Source organism: Galeopterus variegatus, unplaced genomic scaffold (genome assembly GCF_000696425.1).
Source record: "Galeopterus variegatus unplaced genomic scaffold, G_variegatus-3.0.2 Scaffold295, whole genome shotgun sequence".
Taxonomy (NCBI): Eukaryota; Metazoa; Chordata; class Mammalia; order Dermoptera; family Cynocephalidae; genus Galeopterus; species Galeopterus variegatus.
Window position 1 is genome coordinate 313,314 of NW_007726406.1, and position 12,764 is coordinate 326,077.

General features: G+C 53.4%; 1 protein-coding gene across 1 annotated transcript in view; it reads right to left on the reverse strand.

The window, feature by feature from the left end:
* Nucleotides 1-1,709, reverse strand: part of IGSF9B (immunoglobulin superfamily, member 9B) — a 46,435-nt gene extending 44,726 nt beyond the window's left edge. Inside the window, exon 1 of the mRNA XM_008567130.1 lies at nucleotides 1,413-1,709. Within this exon, the coding sequence (XP_008565352.1) occupies nucleotides 1,413-1,476 (64 nt within the window). The 5' untranslated portion in view covers nucleotides 1,477-1,709. The remainder of the gene's footprint in view (nucleotides 1-1,412) is intronic.
* Nucleotides 1,710-12,764: the final 11,055 nt, after the last annotated feature.

A 12,764-nucleotide genomic window follows, 5' to 3' on the forward strand; every position in this document is an offset into this window, starting at 1 on the left:
ATTCCATAAGCTTCTGCAGCCACCCTGGCCTCAGTTTCCCATCTGACAGATTGAGAGTTTTTAATCCACCCGAACAACCATCACTTAACATAACCACCCTTCCCTCCCCCCCCCCCCGGTTTTTTTCAAACCCCCCCCCCCCCCCCCCCCGTAGCACTGAAGAAATATTCCATTCCAGAAACTTTCTCGAATCACCCCCCTTACACACCCCCCAGTCAAGGTGACTAGATAACCCTGTAAACGGCGCCTCCTGCTGACCCCTCCTGCCGGGCGCCGCTGGCGTGGGTGCTGCGGGTGGGGGTCCTCCGGCCCACCTCCTCCCACGGCGCGGCTCTCTCCGCCGCCATCTCCCCGGCTTTGTGAACTTGCCCGCAGCCGGGTGGTGTCTGCGAGCTGGGAGCCGTGAGCTCAGAGTCCTGGCACCCTCCGGGCTCCGCTCCTACTTCCATACAAGGGCCGAGAGCCGGGGTGCCACCCAGAGGCTTGTAGGTCGCTCTGCCCGTCTCCAAAGCAAAAGACCGCGCGCTCACGCACGCGTCACCCAACTCCTGCTGGCTTCCCTCCTACCCCTTCCCCAGCCCAGACCAGGGTGCCGGAAAGAGAACAATCCCCTCCGCTCCGAGACGCGGCCGTGGGGACCCCTCCCCCGCCGCAGTCTCGCAGCCTCGCCGTCGGGGAGAGAGGCGTGGGTCGGTGCAGCCTCGGCGCGCTCCCGGGGAACTTTTGCCTGGCCGGGGCCCAGGCGCGGTAAGATAGGCGGAGCGCCTGCCAAGGCCAGCCCAAAGCGGACGCTCCTCGGAGCCGGCTGAATCAATTCTGCTCCTCTCACCGGGCACTGGGCACCAGGCGCCGCGCGCCCTCCGCCCCGCGAGGCGGATCCGATCTCCAGCTGCCAAGGTGTGTGGGCAGGAGGGGCGTAAACCGGGCGCCCTCAGGGCCGAGAACCCTGTCCCTTAGTCGGGGATGCGAGAGTCCCAAGGCTCCGACGCGCCTTCCCGCAGGGGCTCCTCCGCGGAGCGGTGGCGCTGCGCGAGACTTGGGCGCGCTGCAGCCTACCCGAAGACCCGCAAACTCCCCAGCAGCCAGAGTCGGGAGAGCCGCCCGCTCCCCAAAGCCGGCGGACACGGCAGCTCAGGCAAGAGGCAACGGGCTCCGCACGTCGGAGTGAACCAAGGGGCCCAGGGTTGGCGAAATTGACCTCGATTCCAAGGCGTCCTCTCCCCGAGTGCCCGGCAGCCCGTGGGCTCGGCTCCTTCCCGCCCGTCTCCTCCGGGCCTCCCCGGCAGTGCCCCGGGACGCGCACGGCCCGAGCCCGAGCCTCGCCCGCCGAAGGCGCGGCGCTCGCGGGGCCGGGGAGCAAGGGGCTGAGAGCGCCGGGAGGGGCGGAGGAGGGACGCTGCACTTCAACTCACCTTGAGCCGCAAGACCTCGGGTGCTGATCACACTTGCTATCAAAGTGGCCACATACCAAATCATAGTACTACCGCGCGCCAGCCAGGAGCCTCATCCTATCGCAAAGTGCTCCCGCGCCCGCACACTTCTCCAGCCCGAGCGCCGCCTCACGCCCGCCTGTGGCCCGCCTACGCCCCGCGCCGGTGCTCCTGCAGCCCGGGCGGCCGGGTCTCCATCCCTCCTGGGCTCCGCTCGGCTCGGCGCGCAGCCTCCCCGGCCCGGCGCAGCGGCACCTGCACTAGTAGCCGAGCCCGAGCGCAGCCAGCTCCTCGGCGAAGCCTAGCCGGGCCGGGCCTCCGGGACCGCCCCCGCCGGCTGCTTATTGGACACTGCCCGAGAGCCTAGGGTCCGATTGGCTCAGACGTCTGCCCGTCGCAGCGCGAAGGAGGCGAGCCCATTTCAAGGTGCGTTGAAGTGTGGCGAGCACAGAGCCGCAGAATCATGCGCATTGCTTGGGAGAAGGCGTTGTAGCGTCTCTGCTCTGTTCTGTTCTCTGCTCACACTGCATGGCAAGTTACTGGTGAAGGAAATGGTAGCTTCTCGGGCTGGCTAACGGGACCCTGGGTGTCTCAATTACCCATGAAAGGTCTGAGGGGATGGAGCCCCCGCCCACCCAGGGAACCCAACATCCGGTTTCCATGCAGCAAAAAGTAGTTCCCAGGAGGACTGTGCTGATTCAGTGGTGGGAAACCCCAGAACCGCAGCTGGGAGAGCGAGGGCACGTCCTTCGCTGGAGATCTTTTCAAAGAGGTCACGCGCTGCCTCCCCCACCCATGCTCACAATCAGACACTTCCCCCAGAGCAGCAGCCACCCCCACCAAACGTGATGTTAAGTTAGGTGCCATCCAGTGTGAAGGCAGGGGGATGACTAAAATGACCTCTAAAAGCCGCAAAGATGTAGAATGAGTCACTGGCTCAGCTGCAGAGTGTCACAGACCCCTCTGGAACACGGGTACACATACTGCCACCCCCAGTGCCGGTCATCTTTGCTCATCCTTACTAAGTCTCAACTTTGAGCAACAAAAGTTTTTTTTCTTCCCCCTTCTCGAAAAGGGTGCTTCCTCCTGCCCATGATTCCTCCCTCCCCACCTGACTCAGAGCCTACCCCATTTCAGCAGCATAAAGCCAAGGTGGATATGGGGAACAGTTCGCCAAAGGAAAGAAGGAGAGAGGCTTCTTATTCCTGCAGAGGAATATAGATAAGGAAACTGTGAAGTCTTCACATTTCCCAATCTCCCTACCCTAGCCTTTCCTCGTCCCTTCCCCCAATACAGTTGTATTTGCAGAAGAAATAAATGGGTGTCATGGAAACATCTACTACAAACAACCACCTCACACCAGCGTTCTGGGGCTGCAGTGAAGATGCTTGTCTTTCAAGGAGTGAAAGCCATGGTAAGAGTCCCACCGTACCCCAGGACAGGCTGCTGGCCAAGGAAGGGAGACAGAGGGGCAGAGGGGTAGAGCTCAGGAATTTCATCCTCTCAGAGCACTCATTAGCCACAAAGACCTGGCTCTAGGACATGAAGCTCCCAAATGAACAAGACAACTTGCTTCTGGGAAAGTGTGTGTGCATGCACACACATGCACACACACACACACACACACACACACGACATGCATACAGAGTGGCCTTGAACACTGGAGGAACAGCCTTCCCTGAAATCTGAACCCTCTAAGCCACTGCCAGCCAGGAGGTGGAAAGCTGGGACCCCCAGCAGAGCAGCAAACACAATGGTAAAGTTGTAGGCTCTGGATGTCATCTGCGGAACCAGAACTCTTCAGTAACCTCCTACCCTACCCACCCACTCCACTCCTGCAGACACATTCAAGATGCATAACTCTGGGGACATCTTTCCCTGAGCTGTTGCCTTAGGTTCCCTTTCTGGGCCAAGATGCCTTTCTTGGGGCTATGAAGTGAACTGTAAGCTAAAGGCCTCACTGATGCACTAATTCCCAGGCAGCATGCCCCAGAATAACAGCTCCCCCCATCCCCCACTCCCCCCCCCCCCACTTTCCCAGGGTCCTAGTGCTGTATACCTTACTGGAATCCATCTGCCGAACCAGTAATAACAGTATTCTTCTCCTTCCGAAACTTCTAAGCAGCTAACTGTGGCCTCGGGAGAAATTCTGGATTCCCAAGGGCAGGTACCAGTTCCTCACCATTTTTAGGTATAAATAAAGCAGGGCATGGGAAGCATCAGGGCTCAGAGAGATCTTCTAGTGGCCTGTAGGGTAAGGAAGAGGATGGAGCCTCTCTCAACGTCAACGTTGATGGAACCTGCTTGGCCATCCACTCTGTCCTGCTCAGGGTGGAGGTTTCTGCTCGGTAATTAAAGCTGTCTGTCACACTGGAAAGAAAAAAAAGCACATAAACAGTTTAAGAGCATGAGGTGGATTGGGAAGGGGTTCAAAGGAAGTATCTAAAGAGGAGAATGAATTTTTTCTGGAAGGTCTACTGGAAGTGGAGTGGAACGAGGGGGTGGAGGCAGAGAGGAGAGAGGAGAGAGAAGAAAATTGATACAAAGGGAAAAGTCAGTATCAGCATCATCAGACATGTCTCAGCTGGGTTTCAGATCAGCTCAGTTGGAATCAGATCGATTTCAGCTGTATCAGGTCACAGGAATGAAATGATTCAAATCTTTCCCTCTTGGCACGTGGTTGAGATTCGGACCCAGGAAGGATGGCAGCCCCTCCCTGACATGGACACATCCAGCTGAGTATTCAAGGTGAGCATGGCCCCCAGCCGTCCGAGAGGGATGTGAGGGGGGAACATGAGCTCTTCCCATGAGCAGCTCTTAGTGTACCTGATTAGTCACCTGTCCCCATAGGTGCAGTAATCTGTCTAGGAATGCTGTGTTTATTAGCTACCAGAGTGCCTGTCATCCTCTTATCCTCGCAAAAGCACTTAGTTTTGGGAAACACAAAATACTAATCTTACCAGTTGAAAAAACACACCTAGCCACCTACCTGCACACCCCCATAGGCCACTGGAGGACAAGTGAGAAGGGTGGCTGGCAGGAGCTTTAGGTCTAGGAGAAGAGGAGACACTCCCTTCTCATATCCACTGAGCAAGTAGGATGCAAAAACAACAGTTCACTCACCTGTCACTTCTGACCTTCCTCTAGGGTCCCAGACCTCTTTGTAGAATCTAAGGCAGGACAGTTGTTGGGATAGCTGCTTGTGAAAAAGAGAGGCAGCTCTAAATCAAAGCAATTTACCTAAAACAGACTCCAAAGAGCATGTTTAGTGTTTATGTAATTAGGGAATTGTATCGGTTGTCTTGCCATATAAAAACCCATCCCAAAATGTGGTAGTTTAAAGCAACAAGTCGTATATTTGCTCTCAAATCTTCTCTGCTTCATATGGCATCAGCTCTGCTTGGGCACAGAAGTTCTTCTTTGAAGACAGCCCACTCACATGGCTAGCAACTTGATGCTGGCTGTGATCCAGGACTGTTGTCAAAGGCTGTGGTTCTTCCTCACGTAGTCTTCTGCACAGGCTGCTTGGGCTTCCTCACAGCATGGTGGCTTTGTTCCAAGAGCTGGTATCCCAGTAGAACCAGGTGGAAAACACATTACCCTTTTTGTCTTAGCCTTGGAAAACACATAGCCTTACTTCCACCAGAGTAAAAAAGCTGCCCCAGTTCAAAGGGCGAGGATACAATCCCCACCCCTCAATACAGCAGTGTTCATGTCACATTGCAAGAAGAGCATGTGGTGTGGAAGACAGTGTTGTAGCCATTTTGGTATGATAAAATTTGCCATAAACACAGTCTTCAAAATTAAAGCAAATACAAACTCTGGAAGAAATCTCTAGAAAGAAAGGTGTACCAGGATTCTCCAGACAAACGGAACCAGTAGGATAAATACAGATACAGAAATAGATATATAAAAGAGGATTTATTATGGTAATTGGCTCATGCAATTATGGAGGCTGAGAAGTCCAATGATATGCTGTTTGACAGTTAGAGAACCAGAGATGCTCAATCTGAGTCCAAAGGCCTGAGAATCTGGGGGGCCATTGGTATAAGTCCTGCAGCCTGAAGACCTGAGAACCTAGAGTTCTGATGTCCAATGGACAGGAGAAGCTGGATGTCCCAGCTCCAGAAGAGAGCAAATTTACCTTTCCTCTGCCTTTTTGTTGTATCTGGGCCCTCAACAGATTGGGTGGTGCCTGCCCACATGGGTGAGGGGGGTCTTCTTTGCTCATTTCACTGATTCAAATGCTGATCTCTTCTAGAAACACCCCCACAAACACACCAGAAATAATGTTTTACCAGCTATCTGGGTATCCTTTAACCCAGTCATGTTGACTTCTAAATTTAACCATCACAAAAGGGTTTCACATACAGTTCTGGATCTTGGAATTTTCTCACTTTAACTCAAGCTGCTACCACTGGTCCCAGGTCCCAGGTCAAGGGGATGTGCCCTTGACCCTTGTGAAAGACTAGCCTAATTGTTTTCCACCTTGTTTTCTCTTAACACACCAGAGAACATTAAGTATGTTTTAAAGAACTTGGAAGAAGAGAAGAAAATAAAAATAGGAAATTGGATTTCCAAAATGTAAATGTCTAATCTTAAGATCTGATGCAGGAGAAGTGGAGAAAAGCTTTGCAAAGTTCTCATGGGCAGGCGACCTCTGGTAATAAGTTGTTTTTCTAGACCCTTGTAGCTATTCTAACAGTCCATCTTGCCCTCTCCAAAAATGAATTCCTGAAGACCATTTCTCATTGAAACTCAAACTTCAAATTTCCCAGAATACACAGTGTTCTCCCACTCAGCTGCGATTTCCCATGAAGGCCACTGCTTGGTTAGGTGGTAGTGACTGACCCAGAGACTAATCGAGTCCTTTCTGGCTTACGATGCCTGTTCTGACCACTATAGGATTACTTTATGATATCTCACCCAGATGAGTCCCCGTGCCCAGGACTGCTGGGCTCTGTACACGTGGCATTCTGCACACGTGGCAGGTGTAACACACACAAGCTGTGGCACATGGCATTCTCCCGCAACTTGCCCTCTCATGTATGTGTGCTCAGGTGTGCATACGTATATCTATAGAGTGGAACTCTCTCATGCTCATCTTAACTCCAAATACCCTGGAAGAGGTATTTGTGGCAATGTAGTAGAAATTAATTGATGAAGAAACCAATTCCTGGAATTTTAGCCAAACTGTAGTCATTTCCTGTCTGGCTGAAAAGGTGACAAGTTCTTGCCCAAAGTAGGAAGGAGATCCATCATTTAGGATAAGTTTATTTGAAAACCAGATAGATAGCACCCTCAGCCATACCAACACCTTTCTTCTTTCTTCTCAACATTTGAGGACAGTTCTGAACAACCTAAGAGAAGACACATTTTGTGTTTTCATAGCTTAATTTAGGAACACTGCTCTGGATGACATTTGTCCCTCAGAGCTCAGGAGCCCTAATGAGAACCCTCCTGTGACCTGCCCCACAAGAACTACCACCACCACTGCTCACCTTGCCAAGGGCTGCATCATGGAAAATATGATTCGTGGGCCTCCTGGGGCAACTGTGGCCCACCTGAGCATGCCCTTGCCCACCCAGGGCTAAAGGCCCCAGCATCCTGCTGGGAGAGGTGGGCAGCAGCGGCTTTCTCTTACACACCTGTCCTTCAGGAGTTAAGTCAGCCAGGAGTCAGGCCTCCACTGTACCATGCCAGCTCTGGCCCTAGCAGGGTGGGGTCTGGGTCACCCCTTTTGTCTGAGTTATATGTCCCCCATCCACAGAAGGGACTGCAGGGGAGAAGGATCTGAACATTCTCATGGGCAGTTTCTCTGCCACAGACTCCCTAGCAGCCCAATTCCGTGTCCCTGAGTTATTATACAGAAGGAAAGTGGGACCCAGATTTAACCAAAAGGCCCAAATGGGGGATTCTAGCACAGTTTAGAAGCTCCCGCAGAGGCACACACAGTCATGGACTCAAGCAGCTGGCATCCTTGAAACTGGCAAGAGCTTGATGCTAACAGAGGATCAGGAAGAGATGGGGAGTTGGCCAAGGCGCAGGTCATGCTCAAATGCCAGAAATGGGGAGATTCGAGGCTAGGCTCAGGAAGCATCAGCAGAAAGAATTCCCCCATGAACAAGCAGCCCCCAAATGGCACCACATGAACGACACTTACTAAACAGTCAATGGGGCACCTTAAGAGAGACAGTGGCCCAGGCTGGGGTTGCAGGAGAATAGGTGGAGATGGCACGGGTGGCGAGGGCTGATGGAGGAAGTGAGCTGCGAGCTCAGTCTTCACTAAGGGAGAGGGAGAGACAAGTGGAGGAAACAAAGGACCACAGGTCAGGGAGGATGCTGGTCATAGCCACTGAGGACTAGGGGACACCTGTCTAGCATCCCTGGTGCATGGCCCAGAGCAGGCAGCCACTAAAGACTCGGCAGGTGAACATGCAGATGTGGTAATAAATTGACCTGTCTGGCAAGTTCATGGCACAAGGAAGAGGCCTCCATGTTTAGAACAGAGACCGGGCTGGGGAAAATGAGGAAATAGGCCAGCTCTGAAGGATGGGGAGCAGGCAATGGGGGTAATGTGGGGGAGTGTGGGGTCCGCTAGAGGTGGGGATAAGAAATGGGTCTGGTCCTAAGGAAAGGCTGAGGAGAAAGCATCTTTCTTGGCTCACATAAAACCAAGTGGCACAGAGGTAGGGGCTGGGGAGTGAAAAGAGGCCCTGGCAGTGGTGGGGGAGGGGCCTGTGCTTCTGCTTTGGACTCACAGATGGACAGGCCAGGGATGGGGAGGAAAATGGGCCATGAAGCCACAGCTGGAGGGCTTCTGGGGGTCTATTTCTGGCACCCATTCAACCCCAGACCTCTCATTTCTGGACCCCTCCATGCCTAGCTCTCAACCCCCACACAAAAGGCCCTTGTGTGGGAGTGCTGGGAGATGCCAAGTGCAGCTTTGTGCCATGGCCCCTCCACCCCTTCCCAGAGACTTGGCATGAGCATTGCCCCACCAGGTGCAGGAGACAGGAAGAGAGGGGATGAGGCCAGACAGGCGCCCCTGCTGCTGCCCTCTGACCAGCTCCCATACCCCGTGCTCACCTCCTGCCCCTCTGATCCGTCCTTCTGCTCGGCGCCTCTATCACAAGACCTTTTCCCTCAATCTTCTCTCTCTCTTCCTCTCTATTCCTCCCTTTGTTGGGTTTCAGAGTGGTGTGGAGAGCCTAGAGACAGATCACGTTTATTCTTGGAAAATACATCCATGGCAGAGGGTACCACAGCAACAAGTTTCCATGGTGCTCGGACACAAGGCAAACGTGTTATAAAGGAGAGATTACTGGACTTACAGTCAGAAGACCTGAGTCCATCCCTGCCTTACCTTGCCGACAGCACAGAGCTAAGTACTCCAGTAGGTGCAGGACAAGCAATGCAGACATGGTTCCTGCCTTCACAAAGCTTACAGCTGACAGTGGGTAGAATGTGCCAAGGGGTTACTGCAGTGGCCAATGGCCAGTAGCTCAAGGGGTGCTGTGCACACGAGGTATACCAGAAGCTCAGGCAGGAGAGCACACAGTCTGGCTCCGCATGTCCCATAGATATGGCGCTGCGGCCCTGGCTAAAACGAAGAGGATGATGCTGAAACTCTAACCTTGCCTGCAGCCCAGTGTCTGCTTCTAGGTGATTAGAAACTAGGGAACAACGTGAGATAGCAGAGACTTAGCTATGCAGGAGACAGGATTGCCCGATCTGGGAGATTTGGGTATGCATGAGAAGGTGGTGTTCCTGAGGGTGGGGTGGGAGGGATGTGTAGTGGTGATGGGACCGATTTGGGAGAGGAAAGAGGTTTATCCAGAGCCCTGACTTGTGAGGGCTTGGAAGTGAAGCTTCCTCCCCACTCCCTTTCTAGGAAATCAGCCTGGAAAAGCAAAAGCCTGTGCACTTGGGGGTAGGCACAACTGCCAGGAAAGCCCGGGGGTGGAGGTGGGAGGAGGTCAGTCAAGGCCTGAAAGGAGATTCATGAGGAATCCCGGACAATGGGCTGATAGAGGGAGGAACGTGGAGAGAAGGGGACGAGGGGAGGCCTCTGCGAGGGCTGCTCTGCTGGCAACTTCCCAAGGTTAATTGAGGGGCACGGGGCAGCCTCTGCGACATTCCAACAAGAGAGAGGCTGGTTTGAAAAGAGCATTTGCTGTGGGGAGAATGGGCCTTTCTCTGCCCTAGGCTGCTGTCCCTTTGTGGAGATCCTTTGAGGCATGAGCCCTGCGAAAAGGCATGGGGTGGGTGGGGGCCAGAGTGCACAGTTTGCCATTCTTCACCCTTGGCAGACGAGAAGGGGGTCAGTGGCTGGTTCAGCTGCCCTTGGACCCCAAGACGGCGGGAGCTGGGAAACATGTCTATGAGGAATTCCAGAGTCCAACTGCACCTCATGGATTGTGGGCATTTAGAGGAGGGCAAGAAGGAAGAGCAGGGAGGAGGCTCAGTGCCAATTGAGGACTAGGCAGTGCCCACAGGGGGCAGAGGGGGTAGCGTACAGTGCAGGAGGAACTGCTGCTGTTCTTCAGGGCACGTGTCCACGCTGAAGTCTTTGGCATGCTCAGAAATGCCAAGGCTTTTATCACATGGTATGTTAATACAACTGAAACCCACATATCTCCACAAGGACACACGCAAGCAGCACATTGCACACACACTGCTGCAGGGACACACACAAATTCAGAGTCACACATCTAGAGGCACATACGTAAATGCAGGACACTCCTGTGCACACATGTGGAAGCCCTTCCTGTGACCTCACGCATGTTATCTACAAAGCCCGTACCTTCTCGAGCTGTTCTGTGGGTGTGTGTGCCACGTCCTCACGCAGCCCAAGACCAGCATACACAGACTCGTAGTTCATGGGTACGTGGGACCTGGTGCTTTCCCTACCAGAACCCCAGCCATGGATGTCCCCACAACACTCCTCTCTTCTTGCCTCAGTCAGGTCCCAAGAAGACGTCCACATGAAATCCACCTTCCTCACACTCACCCTGAGCCCAGTGTCCAGGCTGCCCTGTGCATCACCCTAATTCTGGTGTCTAGGGTACCAGCTCCCCAACCCACATCTGCTGCAGACACCAGGGCGCAGCCACCAGCAGGTGGCGCCAGCAGGAGCCTCATGTAACCAGGATCAATATGAAGACAAATCCACATTTCTGGGAGGAAACACAGTCATGCCGTGGGTGCATAGCCTTCCATACTGCGCCGGAGCCGACCCTGTGAATGGGTCTACCAAAACCACCAAGACCAAGGAAAGCCACTTCCAAGGGGGAGGAGAGAGAGGACAAAAGATTCAACGTTCAGAGAAAATAGAAAGCTGAAGGGTAGGGACAGAAACGAGAGGAAAGCATCCAGGCCACTTCTGTGTGACCTGCCAGAGGATTGAAGGCGTACGTGCTCGTATTTGGTGTGCACACGTGTTAGTGTTTGCATGCACATTTCAGTGCTGTACTGTAATGCCAGAGGTTGCTTTTGTGTTCGTGGATATGGAAAAAGGAATTGTAAAATGGCTTGAGAACTCAGAGGTGTGTGCGTGTATGTGTGTGTATGCGTGTGTGCACGTGTGCGTGTGCGTGCGCGTGCGCGTGTGTGTGTGCATGTATATGTGTATGCGTGTGTGCATGTGTGCGTGTGCGTGCGTGTGCACACGCATGTGTGTGTGTGTGTGTGTGTGTGTACTGCTGCATGTGGTGAGGCCCAGGGAGTAAAGATGAAGCTGAGCAAACTAGATCGCCTCAAACTCCAGCAGTCCCGCCAGCACCCTGCGGAGCACAGTTGTTAGCCTCTTCCCACACACTCGCCACACCACACACACTCCAGGGACGCACACACACTCGCTCCACCCACGCAGCCAGGTGCTGTGCTGCCACACACAGACCTGCCCACCCACACGCTTTCACACATGTACGCGGGCCCGCAGAGAACCGTAGGGATGCATATAGATGTGGCGAGATGCACATGGTCTGCATGCTCGTGCACACGCTGCACTCCCGCACTTTCTGAGCTGCGTCTGTACTTTTTCAGTGCCCCACACTCCCAGGAAAGGGACAGAGAGAGGTTAACAGAGAGGAGGTGACTCTCCTATGCTGTACAGCATCCTAGTTTTTGAGCCTCTGAGGACTGAAGGAGACACGAAACTAGAGAACTCCTGTGTGTCAGGATAGGTGCACAGGGATGAACAGAAGACTGGCCTTCTGCACAGCCCTCCGCCCCATGCTGCAAGCAGCAGGGTCACGTCCCTGCTCCGTGGGTCTGCAGAGTCCCTCAGCACTGTGCTGTGGACAGCACCCCAATATCAGGCACATGGAACCCCTGAGCAGTTCTCAGAGGTACAGGGCACTGGAGCGCCCTTTTCTGCATCCAGAAGAGGAGCTGGAGTCAGATACATTCAAGTCCCAACCTCTTTGACTCAGAAGTCTTATGATCAGGAGATAAAAATGCCTACCTCCCAGGGAGGTTGTAAGGCTCAAATGACTGGAGGACCATGAACCAGCCAGCGCAGTGCCTGGCACCTGCTACAACACGCCCAGTACTGGCTTCCCTCCCCAGGAGCTTCCAGACCAGAACGGGAATAGTCTGTGCAAAGCATATTCATTTACTTGGTAACATGACGTTGTCGTGCTGTGGGAATATGAGCCGGGAGATCTGGGTTCAAGCCTTGACCTTGCCAGATTTTAGCTCTGGGACCTAGGCAAATCACTTAGTCCATCTGAGTCTCAGTCCCCTTCTATTAGCCTGAAATAATTGCAAAAATGATAGCTAACTAGAAATGAGCCTCACACACGCCAGGCCCTGTTATAAACACTTTACAAAGATCAAATCTGTGAATCCTCATAATATTAAATGGAACAGTTTGTTACTATTACCATTTCATACAAGAAATGAAAGCATTTGCCTAAGCACTTGCCTAAGATCACTCCAAGGTAGGGGCAGAGACAGGCCTGGAACCCAGGCAGCCCACCCGCAGATCTGTGTTCTTAACCACGATGCTGTGCCACCTCCCGTGTGGCATGTCGTATGTGTCCGATGACATCATGGGTTTAAAAGAGGTTTGGAGACAGCAAAGCGTTACACAAGCATGACAGTATATTATGCATCCCAGCCTGGCTCGTGTATGAGTACTCGCACATGGAGTGAGAAATGAGAGGAGTACAGAAAACAGGATGGGGACGAGGCCATCTGGGACTGCTCCTCACATGGAGAAGAGAGAAATGGGTAAGAGTGAGCCGTGCTCACGGCTGCTTGTGTGGTTTCTGACTCCTTCCTTAGTCCACTGCGAGTTTAGAGATCAAACTACTGTGCAGAAAATTA